Source organism: Myotis nattereri (genome assembly GCF_964212035.1).
Source record: "Myotis nattereri genome assembly, chromosome: 1".
NCBI classification, from domain to species: domain Eukaryota; kingdom Metazoa; phylum Chordata; class Mammalia; order Chiroptera; family Vespertilionidae; genus Myotis; species Myotis nattereri.
In genome coordinates, this window is record NC_138075.1 from 174,539,752 (window position 1) to 174,561,980 (window position 22,229).

General features: G+C 35.5%; 1 protein-coding gene across 18 annotated transcripts in view; it reads left to right on the forward strand.

Moving 5' to 3' along the window:
* MAPK10 (mitogen-activated protein kinase 10) overlaps nt 1–22,229 on the forward strand; it is a 284,798-nt gene that overhangs the window by 207,252 nt on the left and 55,317 nt on the right. For 5 of the 18 annotated variants that reach the window (XM_081110008.1, XM_081110011.1, XM_081110005.1 and 2 more), the window contains exon 9: nt 10,266–10,337. The exons of the other annotated variants lie outside the window; for them this stretch is intronic. In XM_081110008.1, the coding sequence (XP_080966134.1) occupies nt 10,266–10,337 (72 nt within the window). The remainder of the gene's footprint in view (nt 1–10,265; nt 10,338–22,229) is intronic. 18 annotated transcript variants of the gene reach the window in all.

The window sequence follows — 22,229 nt, forward strand, 5'->3', positions numbered from 1 at the left end:
GACTTAGACATAGATAATTACTTTTCCAATGAAATGTAGAATTTTTAAAAGCAGTGTTGATTTGAGTTCTGCCACTGAGTCCTATACTAGATTCCATCGGAAATTCCTTGGAGTGATATTTATGATCTGGAATTATTAAATGAGCTGGTATATTTCTGAAATGAACAAAAGCTTACTCTCTAACAAAGGCACATATTTGTGATTGTAATATATAGATAATAAAGTTTACATATTAATAGAGAATATACTTTTTAAAATACAGAAATACTCTGCTAATACACAATAGTAAAATATAAGTGCAGCAACAGTTGAGAACTTCCACAATGATAAGGCAAGGTTGAGTTCAGTATATTTGCTACATGACATTTTTTTGGAAATTACCAATACGTATGTGGCCCATAACACTATTAAATCTTATATTTGACTAATAAGAAGGCTCTATTAAGGAACTCTTTTATGTAAGAAAGATTATGATTGATATTTAGTAGAAATAAAAGAAGAAAAGGTCTATAATAAAAGAAAATTGGACTCAATAAGAAATTAATACCATATTGAGCATATATTTATGTGGGCATTTATTTATGCTGCTGGATATTAATGAGATATTCTCTAAGTTCCAGTAATAATGTAAGAGTACCAGTAATGACATCTTCTAGAACTATACTGTCCAATAGCAACAGGTGGGTATTCAGCAGTGGAAATTACAGCTAGTCTGAATTGAGATGTGTTATAGGTGCAAAATGTATACTAGGTTTTGAAGATATAAAAAGGAAGCATGTAAATATCTCATTCATCATTTTTATGTTGATTATGTATTGAAATGCCATTTCATTTTACTTTATATTAATTATTTACATTTTGAGGATCAATTTTTTATTCAATGCAGTTGATTTGAATAATATTAAAATTCATATTTATATTTAAATGTACTGATTCCATACAAAAGTAGAATTTTTTTTCCCTTTGTGCTTTTGCCTTTAGGGTATAACACATTTCAGATTAAAAAAAGAAAACTTCTCAATCAGTACTTAAAGACATCTATTTCTGTAAAGCATTGTTAATGAAATACAAAAAGCCTCATTTCCATATGGCATTGTTACAGCTTCTTTGATTTTTTATTAGCATGGTTCTCTGAGATCTGATTTAGCTCTTCAGACTTTCTTTTTCTTTATTGATTAAGGTATTACCTATGAGTCCTTATCCCCTCGTTACCCCCCTAAGCCCCCCACACATGCCCTCACCCTCCTGTTGTCTGTGTCCATTGGTTAGGCTTATATGCTTGCATACAACTCCTTTGGTTGATCTCTCCCCCTGACTCCCACCCTCCCCTACCTTCCCTCTGAGGTTTGATGGTCTGATTGATGCTTCTCTGTCTCTGAATCTGTTTTTGTTCATCAGTTTATGTTGTTCATTATATTCCGCAAATGAGTGAGATCATGTGATACTTAGCTTTCTCTGACTGGCTTACCATAGCTAAGATTTGGAAACAACTCTTCAGACTTTTATCAGAGTTGCTTTTTACTTATTTTAACAGTTTTAATGTTAATAAAATGAGAAGGAAAAAACAAAAACCATTTTCAATCCCTTCAGAAAACAAGCAGGCAAAAGATAATAGTACCGTATTAATAATTCTTTATACTTCCAAAAATTGTTCTCTTGGAGTTTTTATTCCCCCCTTTTATTTTACATTTCAGAAAAAATGTTTGTAACTGAAAGTAAATTGTGCAAAAATCAATGCATAAAATATATATCCTTGATAAGTTTGATCCTAGAAATTGAATATATCCTATTACACACAATGTAGATTGTGATAAGGGCTTGCATTCTGAATTCCTTTATCTCATGTGATGATTATGGAGAGAGTGGATCTTTGATAGCCTCCTGCCATTTATGATAATGACCTGAATGAGGACCTAATAGTAAAGAAGGAAGTTACATAAAGACATTTATAGTGGAAAACATTTTGCTTAAGTTAAATTCTACTTAAGTATGGGTAAATAATTTCAAGATGAAACGAGTTAGAACTGCCATCTTATTGAAAATGCATCAATTTGGATTTAAATCCTTAGTTTATTTTACCTGTTATTAAAATTATAATTTAAAGTTGCAAGTCATCACCAGTTTTAAAATTAACTAAACCATAGAAATCCCTATTAAACAATGAGCTACATGTACTCTGGGTTTTTTTTAGTGAAATTGTTTCATTATTATATACATGAAATTATTATCATTTTATGGGTACAGTTTTCTACCAAGAATTGAGAGGTCAGAACATTGAATTAATTTCACTAAACAATGATGATCAGACACAAGTTGAGGGGCTGATGGAGATTATGTATCAGAAGAATCATACCAATGTTTTAGCATTTAAATGATTCCAGCACGTACTGGATGGAATATAAAAGATTGGTATATGCTAACTGATACCTTGACTGCTTCCATGATTCTTCAGAAACTTAAGAATAAAAAGACCATAGGTTCTCGTAACTTTCACTTAGAATTATTCAGTTTCTCTGAGGCTAAAAAGTGTTTGGTAATACTTTATCATCCCCAATCAACATTCAACATTATTCCTCTCTTTCCATAGAACAGAGGTTCTCAACCTGTGGGTCGCGACCCCTTTGGGGGTCGAATGACCCTTTCACAGGGGTTGCCTAAGACCATCGGAAAACACATGTATAATTACATATTGTTTTTGTGATTAATCACTATACTTTAATTATGTTCAATTTGTAACAATGAAATTGGGGGTCACCACAACATGAGGAACTGTACTGAAGGGTCGCAGCAAAAGGAAGGTTGATAACCACTGCCATAGAACTTCTTAGTGCTAATTTTCCTAATCTGAACCTTAAACACTTTGACAAATTGAGAAATCTTATGAAATTGTTATTGATGACTGAAGTGTTAGCTACTTTCCCTACATTGAAACTGGCTGTATTTGAGAAGCATTTTGTGCGTTTCTTAACTATTGAAATATGACTCAGATGATATCACATGATAGATTTTTGATTACTAAATTAAAGGGTTGACTACATGAACAAATAAATATACATATTTGCTTTTGCAATTCAATAGGTTGATAATATTTAATATCCAAAGTAAATAAAATACTTAATATTTATTGTACACTTTTAAAAATTTATACGAACGTATACTATTACACACTCAATTTTCACTGTACTGCTATGATTAAAACCTATTTCATACATATATGTTGACATAATATATAGTATCAGCCAAAAGTCTTAGACCCAGGCTGAATTCAAGCCAGAGAGCAATAGATATGCCAGGTCAATTATTTTCTTTACATAATCCAAATATCACATGAAGTATGAATGACTTCTCGTTTCATTCAGATTTTGTTTCTTTTAATAAGAACTCACAATAAAGCTGTTTTATGATTGTTTTGTTTTGTTTGTTTTGTTTAGGACTATCTAGTCACTTACTCCCTTCATCTACTTCACACACAAACCAAGGCTTGCCATTTTCTTGATTACTGAAGGCTTGTGTAATACCAGTATACTTTTCATGACTTCTTTCCTTAAGCCTGCTTCTTTTAGGTACATTCTACTTTATTTTCCCCCCCATTCTGCTTCACATGGTAGCACCTTCTTTGAGCAAGACTTATATTGTTCCTTTATCTAGGGTTCTTGGCCAGAGATCTCTGAACCTGAGTGATATTAAAGACAGGTACACCATCCTTAGACCTCAAGTATATTGTCTCCGATTAATGCTCATAGCTGAGCTGCTAAAACACCACCTCTTGCTTTTCTGTCTGAAGATATGAGAAAGTTCAGTTAGATTGAAAAGGATATATACCTATAACCTTGCCAAGGAGCCAAGTTGTTAAGAAACTGGTAGATGATTTTTCAAAATATATTTGAAGAAGTAAAGAAAACACTCTCAAAGTAATTGACTATCATATCTTTTCTAAGCTCAGACATGAAAATTAGGAATAATCAAAGTACACTAAATGAAAATTGAAGGTTGTGGATGATTAGTGTATCTCCAGATAGTGTAGATAGATGCTCTTAGTCCCTTTATCTCCTTGAAATAACTGCTTACTTCCTAATAATTTGCAACTAATACATTCCTATAGTTCCAATCTGTTCCTCAATAATAAGGTAATACAGGGTTATCTCAAACAATATATAATTTTTTTTAAATATATTTTTTTATTGATTTTTCACAGAGAGGAAGGGAGAGAGATAGAAAGTTAGAAACATCGATGAGAGAGATACATCCATCAGCTGCCTCCTGCACATCTCCTACTGGGGATGTGCCCGCAACCCAAGTACATGCCCTTGACCGGAATCGAACCTGGGACCCTTTCAGTCCGCAGGCCGACGCTCTATCCACTGAGCCAAACCGGTTTCGGCAACAATATATAATTTTGACTTTAAATAAAGTTGGGAGGTAAAAACCCCGTAGTCATTCTTTCACATTCATAAGCAAATTGCAGATAATCATGAATATAAAGATTATTCCTTTATTATTTCTCTGTATTTGTTAAAAAGAATATATTTTCACCAATAATATGCTCACTATTTTTTTCTTTTATTATTATTTTGAGAAAATCTGAGTGAGACAGGAATCACTAGAATGGAAGCTAGGGATTTTGAGGGAGCTGAAAAGGTGGAAGTACTTAGCTCTAAGAGGAAACTCCCTTCTCCAAGGTAGTTAGAGAAGACCAGAGTCCACTAGAGGGCAGCAGAAGGCATAATGGTCACAAAAGGAGGTTTGAGAGCTAAAGAGCAAAGGAGGCAGAAAGTGAGGGAGGACACAGAGAACCCACTTCTGGTGGAACAAAAGGCAAGAAGCTGAGGAGCTGGACCTGGACCCCTTAATGCCTTGAAGAGGAAACATTCAGTGCTATCAGGCACAAAGCTCCACTAGGGCCCCGGGCGTCCCTGTCTCCTGGAAATATGTTTGTAGAAAGATTTAAAAGCATATTGCATGTTTCTATCCATCTAAGTTCTGTAGAAAGAATACTGAGTCATTTTTTTAAATGAAGTGAGACATTGAGGGGGGACTGCAAATAATGAAATTCATCCCTTAGTCATTACTGTGACATTCCATTTAAACTGCCCTTGGTCCATTTGGCTCTTAGGACAAAGGTCATGAATGGTGACACCCACTATGGGACTCTTCCCTTCAGCCCTCAAATAAGTCTTGAGCTCATGTAGGAACAGGGCTGCAAGAACTGGCTTCTGGTCCTATTCCCTTTAGTCCTGTGACTTATCTCCTACATGTCAATTTACTTTATAAAATACCTTCTTTGCCTATCTTACAGGATTGTGGTGATGAGAGTCATTTGATACATATAAAACATTAGATATGTACAAACATACACATATCTGCAAATACCTTCAAATATAAGTAACTCCAATTTTTATATTATAAAGTTCTTTGGGCGAAACTCTAGCCCAAATAAACATCAAATTGAATTAGATAAGCTATAAAAAATGAAAATAACTAAAAGGCCATCTAGAATAAAAAGTAATCCTCCAAATGATGAGAAACCAAATGCCCGTGAATCAGACAACAGGAAAAGAAAAACAATGAATTAATTTCCATTTACTGAGGCACTTCTGCAAGTTGATGTACGGAATGAAGTGAGGACACACTTGGATCTGAAGGGAACATGTGTTTAATTTGATGATAATGTGAGATAGCCAAGGCCAACATTACTCTTTGTTGATGAGAACATAAAATGTTTAAAGTAAAATACCCTTTCAACATTAGGATTTCTTTAAATTACTTATTATATACACTGCAGAATTACATGGATTTTCAAAGATGAAAATTTTAATGTGATGCAATAAAAACATTTAAGTGTTTTATGGCAACATATTTTGTAAGTTCATTAGTCTATAAATTTATTTATAGTGTAATTATAAACCTAAAAGTTTTCTCCTTTATTGTAAGTTTCCATGAATTTTTCTGTTTTGTAAAAAAGCAAATAAAACTATAAAGGCTTTTAAATAAAGGTTAAAATTAATAATATGATGCCATACAAGTTATAAAGAAAGAAAAGCAAGTCAAATATGTTGATTCAAGGAGAAAATCTTCCTTTGATTTCCTGGCATTATAATATTTATGTTGTGCCTCATGGATATTGTTTATTTTTCTTACTTAGATTCACATGTGCAAAATGTGGACCTTCTAAATTTATTTATGCATACAGTAGTCTTTTATAATTCCATTTTGCATCGAAGTTTAAAACAATGTGCTTTTGGTAAATATCTAGTTGAATTTTTAACTTTTGAAACATAAGTGTTTCAAAGAAATAGTGTTCTTGTTTTAGAAAACCATATTAAATTTTGCTATTGTACTTCAAGGTATCCAAGAAAATGTATTAAAGCACATTGTCTGAATTCTATGCCAAATGAAGGTATAATTATGTTAAGGGGAAAAGCAGTGTGGTTTAAAAATCGTGTTACCAGAGCCACGGAAACATTTGTCAGGATGCTGAAACAAAGCTTACACAGTCCAAAAAATATTTTGTTGTGAGTTAACAACCCAAGTCACTCTACAGAGTGCAGAAGCAGCAATACATTGCTTTTTAAATTTAGATTTAAGCTGCCAGGTCCTACATTATATTATTTCTATTATCTTGGCTAAAAGTAGAAAAAAGATAATTTAGTATAATCTAATGCCTAACAAATGACATGACACCTGATATTTTTATTACTTGGAAAATTAATAATCATATTTTGTTAGCACCAAAATTTACTAATATTCATTTTAAGGAAAGTGAGTCAGCTTCTGAGTGTTAAAGTTGCCAATGAATCTGCTTTCTGCCCCTGGGAAACAGATGATGGGAGGGGGGATGTAATGAATCAGAATAATAAAAGCAACCAGGATTCTACCTGGGTAGCATTAATGTATAAAACTCATGGAGACCCAAATACTGTATCAGATTGTCTCAGTAAATATCAAAATTCAGTTTCTAACCATGACTGGATTTGCTAATTTCTCCTAAGGTTTTCACAGTTGGTATTCATTGGAATATCTTTAAAAGTTCATAAAATACTTCTTAATAAACATGAATTTGGTTCCATGGCTTTATTTTGAGAAATACGCCTTTCATGAGTAAATAAAAATTCATATAAATTCATATGCATATACTCCACTTTTGTAATTCATAATGATAGAGTGCAACATTTCCAGGCACAAGGCTTAGCATGTAGATGTCATAAGCGTGGATAGTCTGTAGGAATAGTGAATAGTGAGCAAAGTTGAATGGAAATTGGAAAAGTTTCCAGGGTGTTACCACCTAGAAAAGATACATTAAAATACAGAAAATGGAATACAATGTATATTCATTAGTAGTTCAGATATAGAGTTTATATCTTTGCATAATTTTTATGCAAAAACTTTATGATCTACTAGAGGCCCGGTGCATGAAAATTTATGCACTGGAGGGGGGGTCTCTCAGCCCAGCCTGCCCCCACTCAGTCCAGGAGCCCTCAGGGGTAGGAGGTGACCCGGCGATCAGGGGAAGGCAACATCCCCATCACACCTCTGCTGCTGCCACTGCTGGCAACACAAGCCTCAGCCGGCCCTGGTTACCTGAGCCTTGGGAGGCCCTGGGTGGCTGGGCAGCCGCCATCCGAGTCTTACCTGCACCTTGGGCGTCGGCTGGGCAGCCGACATCTGAGGCTTGCCTGTGCCTTGGGCCAGCCCTGGGTGGCTCGGGGCTGAGGGAGGGTCCGGCTGCACCATGTGCCTGCTGCTGCCCCCCCCCCCCAGGCTGAAAGGAGGACTCTGGCGGGGCTGAGGGGACTGGGCGCCACCATCTTGTGGCTGTGGGCGCTGCCATCTTTGAGACAACATGATGGTTAATTTGCATATTCCCTCTTTATTAGATAGGATATGTAATATAAATATAAAATAAGTGACTTTCATATACATAATTTCAATATACATTTAATTCATGATGATAATGATAACTAACATTAATAAAGACTTACTATGTACCAGACAATATGAAAATATGTTTATCAGGCATAATACTTTCAGAGTCTATTAAAAATTCTACATAAATGCTATCTATCATTTGCATTTTAGAGGATGAAATTGAGATTAAGAGAGATGAAGTAATTTGTTCAAGGTTACAGTTAAAAAGCAATGGAATTGGTTCTGCAGCAGGAAAAAAAAAGAGTATATAACAGAGATATCACATTGAGTTTTTGCATTCAATAAAAAAATGGAAATAGATGTTTTCTAAGTTACAGATAGGTTTGTGGCAGAAACAACTTTTCCCCAAACCTTTTAATAGATACAGGCAAGGGGAAACCCTGCATACTGAGTTTTTAGCTTTCTATATTTTTTTGTCTATCTCTTTTCCAGTACCTATTTAAAAAAACACAGATGCACTGTAAATAGCAACTTAGACTGGTCAATTTGGATAGTATGATAAGAATACTTGCAATTCAAAAACAAATATCTTTTCAGAGATCTTTTCCTTTTTTCTTTAAATCAAAAATTCTCACAGTACCAACCTCTTGTGAGACAGATATTATCTGAAATTACAAATGCATTCATAATAAAGGGATGCACAACTGTTTGCTCTATCTTTCCCTGATACTTTTGCATGTCACTTGCTTTCCTAAAATGGAAGCAAAACAAATTTGCTTCTTTGGGTATGCTTATCACCTTCAAAGCTGTAACCATTCCTTTGCAGTGATCACTGTATAGGGAGTTAAATCAAACTGAAAACTCTGAGTGGAGTCTGAGTGAGATTTTCACAGTGGAAAGACTCTCATGAGGAATTCTTTTTTTTAAAAAAAATATATTTGTATTGATTTCAGAGAGGAAGAGAGAGAGAGAGAAAGCGAGAAACATCAATGATGAGAAATAATCATTGATTGGCTGCCTCCTGCAGGCCCCACACGGGATCAAGCTGGCTATCTGGGCATGTGCCCTGACCAGGAATCGAACCCTCACCTCCTGGTTTATAAATCAATGCTCAACCACAGAGCCACGCTGGCCTGGCTCATGAGGAATTCTTTAAGGTCACTGCCAAATTACAAGATGTAATTTGAAGAGTAAGTGCAGCAAAATTATAGTGTGCTGCTATCTTAATGCCTTTCCTTATTTGCTCCCCCTTCAATACCCTTTATTCTTCTAGGTTATTTCCCTTCCTAAAAATGACCTCTTCCTCTTTCTGACTTTTCAATAGGAGCAAGTGGGTAACCAACTGTAGTTAAAGAGAGAGATTTCACTTTTTTTGCTTCACCTTTCCCCACTTTGCCCCTCCCTGTGTGCCTTCCTGGTTTTATAACTGGAAATAGCGGACATTATAATTTCACCTTAAATTTTAGGTTTCTTTTGATTCACAATTTCCAGAAGAAGTATCATCTCTCTATATCATGTTGTTTATTTCATGTTGAATGGTCCTGTTTTGAAATCCAGCATTTCTTACTATTACAGAGCAACCATGTTTATAAGGCAAGGCTCCTGTTTAGAAATTTGCTCCTTCAGTGGGTGTCAATGAACTGAGCCAGCATATTCTAATACATTCATTCTTGAACTACCATATCACTTCATGAAATTTATTCATATTTATAAATGAGTAAATCTGTTTTGTAAAAGAAATCCTTTCTTTTGAGTTGCTGGCAGCCCCACCCCCCAAATGTGGTATACAAAAGAATAAAAACTGATTTACTGCATGGTTCCCATATTAACACAATCTAGAATAATTTACAATACAAATCAGTAGGATCCTAGTAGATGAATGCAAATTAGACCTTTTAAATCAGAAATGAAATTAATCATTGAATTATAATTGCAAAGTAACAATCATACATTGGGTAACACTGAGTGGTGTTGTTACTTTAGTTGCATAGAAGAAAGGGCCCTGGCATTTTCCCCTTTTCACTGTTTTAAAAGGCTATTAATGGTCATAAGGCTGGCCTCTAATCCAGTCAGTGAAAGATCGGGCCATTGCTCTGTGGCAGTGGTTCTCAACCTCCTGGCCCTTTAAATGCAGCTCCTCATGTTGTGACCCAACCATAAAATTATTTTCGTTGCTACTTCATAACTGTAATGTTGCTACTGTTATGAATCGTAATGGAAAGATCTGATATGCAGGATGGTCTTAGGCGACCCCTGTGAAAGGGTCATTCAACCGCCAAAGGGGTCGCGACCCACAGGTTGAGAACCACTGCTCTATGGCATGGGTAGTCAAGTGTCTTCATTTATTTGCCCTTCTATTCCTGTCTCTTTGTTTATCTCCATGTCATTTTTGTTTTCAGTTGACATGTGGTCAGTAGGGTGCATCATGGGAGAAATGATAAAAGGTGCAGTGCTGTTTCCTGGCACTGATCGTATCCTTCTTAGCAGCCAGTGTTTTCTGTGGGTGTTATTCTCAATCAATTTCCTTTGGTTTGAATATTGTATTGCTGATGGGATACATTCGCTGCCCGTACAGGGCTTCTATGAGACTCCAGTGTCAAATATTAACCAGCTAGCATCATGGTACAGTAACTGTGTCTCTTAGCAAAATCTTATGTAGATAATATAGTATCAAATATGAAACACTGAGCATGGTATCAAAAGGTCTGTCTTAATTCAGTTCTATGAAACTAATAACAGTGATATACGCTTTTCTATTGATTTTTGTTGTAGATGTTTCAAAATCAAGTTCTTTTCATAGATAGATAATAAATGACAAAATATTTCATTTTAAGATTTATGCATCCATATCATAGGAAATACTCACTTGGCATAGAAAATTTAATCAGTTAGATTTATGTTCACCCACAAATACAGTAAGTTTATTTTAACACATATTGAAAAAGCATGCATGTGTATTTTATTTTTAAATTGATCATTTTCTAAAGTTCTTTTTCTCATTTACTTCATTTATAGGAATGATTGCTCCAATTCCTGCTATTATTCTCTTCATGTAATTAACAAATGTAATACTTAAAACCTCATTAATTAATAATAATTATATAAAATATCTGAATAAATAAATGTATGTCATCTAGATTAGTAAAAGAGACCCTTTCTTAGGCAGCAATTAGTTAGCAAATAAAAATTCCTAGTCTCTACAGTATTAAATAGATATAAAATGAACATTTGCCCCCTGTAAATTAAAATGATTGATTTTTATTACTTTCCATATATTTTCTATTAAAGAAAATCTGATTGATTTTCACAACTGAGTTATTAAATATAAATTAACATTTTTTAGAATCCATTTCTTGGGAGAAGTTGCTGAGTGATTAGTATATGGGTGTGTAATAACTTATCTTTAAGTTAGTTAACTATCTTCCTACTCTGTCATTGTCATTTATGAAAATAATATATCCTCATACTAAAGATAAAATTTCTGCTTACATGATCATAATTCAAAACTGAAGTTGAGCCTATAGTAATGGAGTTTCAATATATAATTGAAGTAAATCTAATTACTAATATAGTGTATCCTAACTATATGATGACTAGCCATTTACTTTGAGGATTTGTAATTACATATATGGCTACACATATAGTATCACACATACATTCTCTGTGTGTATTAAAGGACCATTTTACAAAATGACTGAAAGACACTCATTTAATTTTTGTTGAATTAAAGAACTTAACCTAAAATATTTTATTTAGTAAAAATAAAGCTTCACTGTTTTAACTTCCATTCTTATTAAAATCTTTTTCTAATCTTACATATGACACACAATTATTTAAATAATTTTTGTCTATTTGCAGTTGTTTTCTATATATACTAGTACATTTCTTTAAAACATCTACAATTTACCACATTCATGTTCATGTTAATGCTATTTAGAAGTATGTTACTTGATACAAAACTAATTTCTTTGATTCTGAACAATTTATAAACTTGAGTTTGGCCTTTGGACATAAATATGAAATAGTAATTACATTTAGGCTACTTTTAGACATTTGATTAAAACAAACTCAACCTCCTAACTTTGTACTCTTGGCTTTTTCAGAAATTCATTGTGGCTGAATAATTGATGAGTGAAATGAATATTTGCACCCTATAAATTAAAATGATTGATTTTCATTACTTTCTATATTTTCTTTTAAAGAAAATCAGATTGATTTTCACAACTGAGTTATTAAATACAAATTAACATTTTTTAGAATCCATTTCTTGGGAGAAGTTGCTTGGGTATCAATCACTTCTTAACTCTGGTATCAAAATCTCTTATAAGTAAAGCTCTAGGCTGCTGCTAATGCTAAAGTTTCATATTAGATGCCCTTTAAATGCCTGAACTTGTTATTTGATATTGAGTTATTTCTGCAACTCTCATATGGGGATACATTTGTAAATTTCTCAAAGGGCAAATGGGAAATACTTTCTAAAGTGCCTTATCAGAGTCCAAGATGTGGTCTTTTAATGATTTCAAACATATTAGTTAAAGTTTAAATCAGTGTTTTCCATGAAAACAGTTTATGAACACTAATATCATAAAATTGTCCTCTTAAAAAACAAGAGAGATTATGTTTTTAAATTCACTATTATTATAAATGACTTATCTGAGAGGCAATAAAATTATACCCAAATCTATTAAATAGAACCTTTAAAATGGACTTGGAAATATACAATATGTACACTATACATCTATACAATACATCATAAAGAATCATTATTGTTAATCAACACATCTTCATTTACATGAAGATATTCGCAAAGTAAGTGATTTCTAAAACTTCCTGTAATTATAAACTTTGCATGTCTTCTTAATATATAAGCTAATGCCACCACAACACTTACAGTATTGAAAAGGTCTTATACCCATTATCTTTTATGCCTAAAAGAATTCAACAATTTTTTTTCAAAATTGAGAAATTTAAATAGGTAATTTTTAAAAAATTATCTATTTATGTGCTACTTTGTTAGTAAATATCTCTTAAGTGCATATTAAGTTTTATTCAATTCAAGTATATTTTTAACTCTACAGAAGGATCAGAAATCAGCTGTTGAGATAATTTTCCTTTGAGATCTCTAATAATGAATTTCTTCATAGCAGATATTTTTACTTTAAAAATTGCAAAAATACTTTTATATAAGCAAATTAATATTAAATATATAACTTTTGAGCACGATCAATAAAATGAACACGTATATACTACTACTCAGATTTAAAAAAAGAACATTACCAATAAATACCTTTGAATCTTTTTGGGTGCACTTCATCAATCATATTCTTTCTTCTCCCCACAGACATCACTGCTGTCCTAAATATGTTTTTATAATCTCTTTTACTTTCCTTATATTTTTACCATATATATATGTATACATATATATATATCCTTAATATATGGTTTAATTATATGTGTTTTACATATTATCACTATATCACTATTATTTTGTGAATTGCTTTTTTAAAAGTTAACATATTTTTGAAATTTATCTATGTTGATGCATTATAAATAGTTCATTTATTTTTATTTCTGTATAGTATTTTAGCCTATGAATATTGTATGGCTGGTCCATTATCCTATAAATAATTTGGGTTATATTATTCATTTTTTGTTTTTATAAGCAGTGATGATATAAATATATGTCTCTATAAGCACATGGGCACTGCATTTTGTTTTTTTGAAAATGATAAATGCCAGGCTTATAGGTGTGCACATGTTTAATTTGACTACGTAACATCAAATTGATTTCCAGAGTACAGTATATAGATGTAACTCTTTACTTCATAACCTTACTAACTCTTCATATTGACAGATTGGTTTTAAAATTTGTTAACAATCTCTTTAATATAAAATACTTTTTCAGTAGAGCTTTAATTTACATTTCCTTGACTACAAGGGAGGCTAAATGTCTTTTCTTGTTTATTTTATATTAGAGGCCCGATACACAAAAATTTGTGCAAGAGTAAGCCTTCCTTCCCCTGGCTGCTGGCACTGGCTTCCCTCTGGCATCCGGGACCCGGGCTTTCCTCCTCTGGCCATTGGCAGGCACCCAGGGCCCAGACTGGCAGCCCTCAGCCCACCAGCAGGCACCCCGGACCCAGGTTGGCTTACCTTGGGCCACCCACAGGCACCCGGGACCAGGCTGTCTTCCCTCCAGCCCCAGCTTCCTCAGGAAGGATGTCCGGAATGACATCCGGAAGACGTCTGGTCTAATTAGCATATTACCCTTTTATTATTATAGATTAGTGTTTTCCCTTGGTAAAGTGTTTCTTTGTTCTTATAAAAACAATATTTTCCTATTGTATTATTTTATTAATTTCTAGAGGCTCAGTGCATGAATTCGAGCACAGGTGGGGTTCAGCTGGCCTGACCCAAATCAGGGCAGATCAGGGCTGTCCCTGCTGGGAGGAGGAGATAGCAGGAGGTTGGCCAGCCAGCCCACCATGATTGGGGCCCAATCAGGGCCAGGCCTTGTGGGGAGGGGCTGCGGGCGATTGAATGGTGGGCCTTGCCCCCATTGGAGTGAGGGAGGCTGATTGGAGGTGGGGCTGGATGTGGGAAAGTGCTGTGGGCAGCGGGCCTGCTGGCCCTGCCCCTTAATGGGGTGGGGGGCCGATTGGGGGTCAGCAGCTGTGGGAGGGACCTTGGGAGGTTGTTCGGCCAGCCCCACCCTTGATTGGTGTGAGTGGGGGGTGATCAGGGACAGAGCTGGCTGGGGGGAGGGGCCACAGGCCTATCGGAGTAGTGGGGGCCTATTAGGGGTGGAGCTGGCCAGGTGGAGGGCCTGCAGGCAGTTGGCTGACTGGCCCTGCCCCTGATCAGGGTGGGGGGGGGGGGTGATCTGGGATGGGGCTGGCCAGGGGGAGGGGCTGAAGGAGGTTGGCTTGCTGGCCCCATCCCCTATTGGGTTAGGGGTGGTGATCAGGGTTGAGGTAGCTGAGGGGAGGGACTTCAGGCCGATAGGGGTGGTGGGAGCCCATTGGGGGTGGAGCTGGCTGGAGGAAAGGGCTGCAGGAGGTTGGCTGCCAGCCCATCCCCCTCTTGGTGTGGGGGGGCAATCAGGGGTGGGGCTGGCTGGAGGGTGGGGCTATGGGCCAATCAGGGGTGGGCTGGCCTGGGGGAAGGGCTGTGGGGGGTGTTGACTGGCCACCCCACCCTCGATCAAGGTGGGAGAGGCTGATCAGGGGTGGGGCTGGCTGGGGCGGGGCACGGGAGGTTGGCTGGTAGGCCCCACCCCCTGGTTGGGCCGGTTTACTGGCCGCAGTGGGCATCATAGCGACTGGTCGTTCTGGTCTTTATGGCATTGTGGTTGCTGGCTTTTTATATATATAGATGAAGATTTCTTTATATAATTGGTCACCTAATTTTTGGCAGTTTATGTGTTGCAAATATCTTCTCCACTATAGATTATTTTTCTATTTCATTTTATAGTGATTTTGAAATTTGGCAATGTTTTTTATGGTTCATGTATGCTTATATCTAGTTTAAGAAATCTTTGATGCCTTTGCTTTGTCTTATAATTTTACTATGAATATTTTAAAGTTTAACTTTTTACATTTAAAAGCCTTTAGCCCACTTGTCATTAATTTTGGTGTATGGTGTGAAAGAGGGATCCCATTTATTTTATTTTACTTCCATTTATTGATCAATGTATTCTTTCATTGATCTATAAGGCTGTCCTTATCGTTAAGTTTCCACATATTGGGGGGAAGCTGTTATATTCCCGGCTCTATATTCTGATATTTTTGTCTGAGTCTATATTACTACCACCCTTTCTTAATGAATACAAATGTGTACTAAGGGTTATATCAGGTAGAGATAAAACCCTTTTTTGTATTTTTCAGGAGTATCTTAGCTATTAATGAATTATTGCTCTTTCATACAAATGTTAAAATTGGCTAGTCAACTTCTCTAAAAATATTGCTACTGGTAGTTATATTGGAATTGGTTTAAATCTATAGTACCATTTGTGGAAAATTGCTATTTTAAATAAGGCATTTAAAAATCCTTCTCTTGAGCATATAATATTAGCACACACTAATATTTTTGTTCTCATTTTTTAGCCTAATAAATTGACAATATTACAATTTTATTTTATTATAGGTAGAGTTTGTTTAGATTCACCCTTTTGATTATCATTTTCTTGGCTTACCACTACTTGCAATTTGGTCCTTTATTTTGAGATTATTTTCTTTCTTCCTGAAGTACCTGCTTTAGAAGACTTTTATTGTGGGAGTCTTTGATGATAAAACTCTATTTTTTAATTGGGTTCCTTTACTTTAAAAATAGTTTAGTTGGATATAGAATTAGAGATTGACATTTAAAAAATATTATTCCAACATTTTCTTTCAACATTTAAAAAATATTATTCCATTGACTTTTTGTTTATAATATTGCTGGTTGCCGAAACCGGTTTGGCTCAGTGGATAGAGCGGGGGCTTGCGGACTGAAAGGTCCCAGGTTTGATTCCGGTCAAGGGCATGTACCTGGGTTGTGGGCATATTCCCAGTGGGAGATGTGCAGGAGGCAGCTGATCGATGTTTCTCTCTCATCGATGTTTCTAACTCTCTATCTCTCTCCCTTCCTCTCTGTAAAAAATCAATAAAATATATTTTAAAAAAAATATTGCTGGTGACTTGCTGTTGTTGTAATAGTCATCTTTGAAGATAGCCCCCATTTGTTTTTCTGACTTCATTTACAATTCTTTCTTTCTTTCTCTCCCTTTCTTTCTTCCTTCCTTTCTTCCTTTCTTTCTTTCTTTCTTTCTTTCTTTCTTTCTTTCTTTCTTTCTTTCTTTCTTTCTTTCTTTCTTTCTTTCTTTCTTTCTTTCTTTCTTTCTTTCCCTTCCTTCCTTCCTTCCTTCCTTCCTTTCTTTCTTTCTTTCTTTCTTTCTTTCTTTCTTTCTTTCTTTCTTTCTTTCTTTCTTTCTCTCTCCCTTCCTTCCTTCCTTCCTTCCTTCCTTCCTTCCTTCCTTCCTTCCTTGCTTCCTTCCTTCCTTCCTTCCTTCCTTCCTTCCTTCCTTTCCTTCCTTTCTTTCTTTTCTTTCTTTTCTTTCTTCTCTCTCTCTCTCTCTCTCTCTCTCTCTCTCCCTCTCTCCCCCTTCCTTCCTTCCTTCCTTCCTTCCTTCCTTCCTTTTGACCTTTGGTCTTCTGCTGTTTCTCTACCATGTCACTAGGTGTGGGTTTCTTTTTATTTATCTCTCTTAGGATTCGCTGTATTTCTTGAATTCCAACCTATCTCCAATTCCTGGAATTTCTCAACTTTTGTTTCCTTAAACATTTTCTCTCCCCTTTTTTAAAAAATTATCTCCATAAAAAAATTCTGATTGGATATAAAGTAGATATTCCATTTATTCAACAAATAATTTTTGAGCACCTACTGTGTGATGGGCACTTTTTGTCTCCAGAGTTATATCAACAACAAAACTGTCATCATGAAAATAATGACGACATAATTCTTGACATCATGAAATTTACAATAAAAGGCACAATATATTACAAGATGATAATGGCTAAGGGATATGGAAGATCAAAATGCATATATTGCCTCCTGCTTTTTTTTTTTTTTTTTTTTAATCCTCACCTGAGGAAATTTTTTTTCATTTATTTTTAGAGAGAGTGGAAGGAAGAGGAGGAGAGAGAGAAATACCGATGTGAGAAAGACACATTGATTGGTTGCCTCCCGCATGCCCCACCAAAGTTGATTTTGAAACCGAAGTACAAGGCCCTTGACCAGAATCAAACCTGAGACCCTTCAGTCTGTAGGCCAACGCTCTATCCACTGAGCAAAACCGGTTAGCGCTCTCCTGCTTTTTAAAAAAGTTTAAACATAAATGTTTTATCAGGTATGCCTAACAAAATAGCATGTGTTCTTGATCTCATATAAACTTGACTGTACCTTCTTAACCTCCCTTTTATCCAGCAATGGATGTAATCTTCCAGAGAGAGCTTCACAGATCTACAACTCCCTTAAATAGAAATCTATTTTTCTGTTAGTGTTAGAAACTTTGTGTAAGCGCCTTTGTTTAAGATCATTTTATTTACCAATGTTAAAAGGACATTGATATTTTTCAATTATAAAACACAGATGTCAAATTAAATGTTCTCCAAAGCCTCTTCCCAGCTTGAAAATGCAGTCAGGTCACAAGGTGAGAATGGCATACAATTTGAAGAGGGTGTTATGTACAAAAAATAATTAACATCATAAATACAAAATTAGGTACAGAGTCGTACAAGGGTCCTATGCAAATGAGAGATTAACCAAAGATTAACCTTTAATATGTTAATGAGAAGTCTACCATTGTGACACTTATTAATTAATATATGCTCAATCTTATATGTGAAATGTCTCTCCAGTTTTTGCTTTATATGTAAATACAGATCATAATAATAAGTAGATTATAGTAAGATCCATATATGTCATGTTCCAAATACCAGCCTTTGGATATTTCGTGTCCCACAGTATCCCAATAGCAATCTGCGCCCAGTGAACAAATAGTCTTTTACCCAAATGGTCAGCTTTGACTTTTGGATGTGTTCTGGCTCATAATATTTCCTCTTGCTGTGGTCATTTATAATGAAAACAAGTGCTAGTTCACTACTGCATATTAAATCACTTATCCATACTTCATGTTATCAGAATTTGAGAGGGATTTTTGAGAGGAAAAGAATATTTTTAAGTAACAAAGAAAGAGTAAAAATATTTTTAAAGGAGCAAAACAACTCAAAGCATAATCATGAAAATCTAGATGCAGAACTCATATATATATTTCTATCCTGATCTTTAAACTTGTCATCCTCAGAAGAATTCCTTTGAGAGCAAATTTTATCATAGGGAAATATGAAGCAATTACTGAAATAAATTGTCAAATATTTTGAACTTTATATTGAGCAGTGTTTGTATTTTCTGTTTGTAGCACCCACAGGTAAAAGCATAATATAATCTCAATCTTTCCCTAGATTATGATGGGCGGAATACTTCTCCCTCTCCTGGGAGACTAAATTTGCCACTTGTTGTAGATTCCCAAGGTTTTTTCAGGAAAGTTACATGGGAAAATGAGATTAGGATTTTTCTTTTCCTGAATATTTTCAGGTGAATGACCCCTAATTTGTTCATTAAATACTAGAGGTAGGGTGCATGAAATTTATGCACCGAGGGGTCCCCTCAGCCCAGCCTGCACCTTCTTCAATCTGGGGCCCCTCTGGGGATGTCCAACATCCCTCTCACAACTCTGGACCACTGGCTCCTAACTGCTCACTTGCTGCCAGCCTGTTTGCCCCTAACTGCCCCCCTCTGCCAGCCTAGTCACCCCTAACTGTTCCCCCCCGCCAGCCTGGTCATCCCCAACTGTGCCCCCTGCTGGCCTAGTCACCCCTCTCTGCCCCCCTGCCGGCCTGGTCTCCCACGCAGCCTGCTGTTTGGTTGTTGGGTCATCCCTCACTGTCCCCCTGCTGGCCTGGTAGCCCCACGCAGCCTGCTGTTCAATCATCTGGTTGTCCCTCACTGCCCCCACTGCTGGCCTGGTCTCCCAACACAGCTGGCTGTTCGGTCATTTGGCTGTCCCTCACTACCCCCCACCCCCCGCCAGCCTGGTCGCCCCTCACTGCCCCCCCCTCCCCGCCAGCCTGGTTGCCCCATGCAGCCTGAGGTTCAGTCGTTTGGTCGTCCCTCACTGCCCCGACCCCCCCCCGCCCCGCTGGCCTGGTCACCCCACACAGCCTGCTGTTCGGTCGAACAGTTGTTTTAGTCGTCACAGTTACTGCCTTTATAGATAGATAGATAGATAGATAGATAGATAGATAGATAGATAGAAAGATAGGTAGATAGGTGTGGTTTTAAACTTTTGCTGAATTTAAAGCTATTTTAACTTGCATCATAAACTGAAACAGGTTAGTATTTAATTCTTATATCTGGATTTAATAATTGACAAACTACTGATAGTATATTCTACATTGTTATTTCTCAAAATATAGTCCAGGAGCCATCTGGATTGCAATTACTGTTGATGTTCTTTTTAGTAATAATATATCAGATCTGTGGACTCAGAATTATGTAGATCAATGGGAAGAGTGGAAGGGTCTGTATTTTGTAATTTCCCTATGTTATGAATATTCAAATTGGGGAACCACAGTTTTATATCATGATGCCTAACACATGGCATGCATGCCTCCACTTCCTTATTGCATATTCATTGTGGAAATTACTAATTGGTTGCAATATTCTTTCCTACAGGACTGACATAAAACCATAATACTCAACACAGAGCCTAGGCAGATGGATGGCTTGACAGATAAAATAACCTCCCTTGAAACTATTCTTTGGCAACATATTTTTTAAAACATAGTTAAGAATTTGGAGATAAACACTGATATTCTTTAAGTTTCAAATAGGTGTCAGAAAATTTTGCACAAAATATTGTCTATAAGGCTTCATTTAGGGGAGAAAGCAAGTCTGAATTTATGAAGTCATTAACTCTGGAAACTGTATTCATAATAACAAAAAGTAATCGACTATGGAAGAAAGCATAAAAGAAGATACAGTTTTTTGAAGGGCATAGTAGAATGAGACCATTAAATACTCTTTTTGAATCCACTTTGTAGTTTCTGAATGCTTAAATGTGCATTGTATAAATTGTTCATAATTATGGCTTAAAATACCCATTAAAAGATAAGGTATTTTTCATACATTATATTCAAGACAGTTTGTGATATGTTTTAGAAAGTTCCCCAACAATGAAGTTAAAGTAGAAGGAGTACATGAAATGTAAGCTTTTTGCTAACTGATAAAATTAACAAAGAATTTTCTATCTTAATATTTAAAAAAACTCATTTTTACAATCCGTATTTACTTTGTTTTATTCATCTATTACAATACTGTTTACTGAAGACATTAGTTAATAGTCAATATTTGCACATTATCTTGTTTTATCATACTCTATAAAGTCAAACTTATAATATGACTAGTTTTATGTAGTGAATTTAGAATTAGATGAGGAAATTTAGTGTCAATAACTCCTATAAAATGATATTTTTTAAATGCCTTTGATAAATATGTTAAGGGTGATAATTTCTTACTGAAATAGTAAATACAAAATATAAAACATTTATTGTTTTTTTAATAACTGCACAGACTGGACTCTGTAAATATTCAGATCTATATCCATAGAATATAAAAATAATGGCCCTGGCGCTGGAGGGTTACAGGTTTGATTCTCGGTCAAGGGCATGTAGTGGGGTTGCAGGTTTTAGCCCTTGCCCTCATCGGGGCTTGTGGGGGAGGCAACCAATCAATGTGTCTCACATCAATGTTTCTCTCTCTCTTTCTCTCCTCTTCCCCTCCTTCACTCCTTTCCACTCTCTAAAATGCAATGGAAAAAATATCCTTGGGTGAGGCTTAACAACAACAAAAAATGATAGTAATGACTTATGAGTTCTAAAGCAAATAAATCCTTTCACAAAATTACTTTTGGCCATTCTTTTTTTTTAAAAATATATTTTATTGATTTTTTTACAGAGAGGAAGGGAGAAGGATAGAGAGTTAGAAATGTTGATCAGCTGCCTCCTGCACACTCCCAGTGGGGATGTGCCTGCAACCAAGGCACATGCCCTTGACTGGAATCGAACCTGGGACCCTTGAGTCCGCAGGCCGACGCTCTATCCACTGAGCCAAACCGGTTAGGGCACTTTTGGCCATTCTTTAAAAAATATTTACCATGTTAACATTTATACATAAGCACAAAAATCAGTTAATATCTTATATATTTAAAAAATGTAACCATGTGGAAATCTGATGATTAAAAGTTTTTTAAACATGTATCACCTTTTTTTTTTTACTTAAAATATTAATAAAAATTAATTGTTTTAGGTGAATAGGTTGACCTGGCAAACTAAGGAGGCAGTTTCAGAGACATTCTTTAAGAGAACTACTTGTGACAAACATACCATCAATTTTATGGCCAAATTAAAACAATTTCTATCAGATAAATTTCAAACTTGATCTTTTCCTTACTGGAATTATGGCAACAAGCATTGGACTTAGAGTCAGGAGATATGACTTCCAGTCTTGGCTTCTATTTGGTTAATAATTATTATAGAGGAAAATCATGTGGTTAAAGAAATACAGTTGGACCAGGTTGTTCATGTTGTGATCCTGTGACCATCTGGGGAAGAAACAATAACACTTAAATATAATTTCATGTATGGGGAGAAAGAACTTAAAATGGATCTGTTAAAATAAAGACACAAACTTTTACAGATGACTATATCATTTTTATATTTGAAGTATTAACATTCAAGTACTTTATGGACAATAAAGATTCTTGC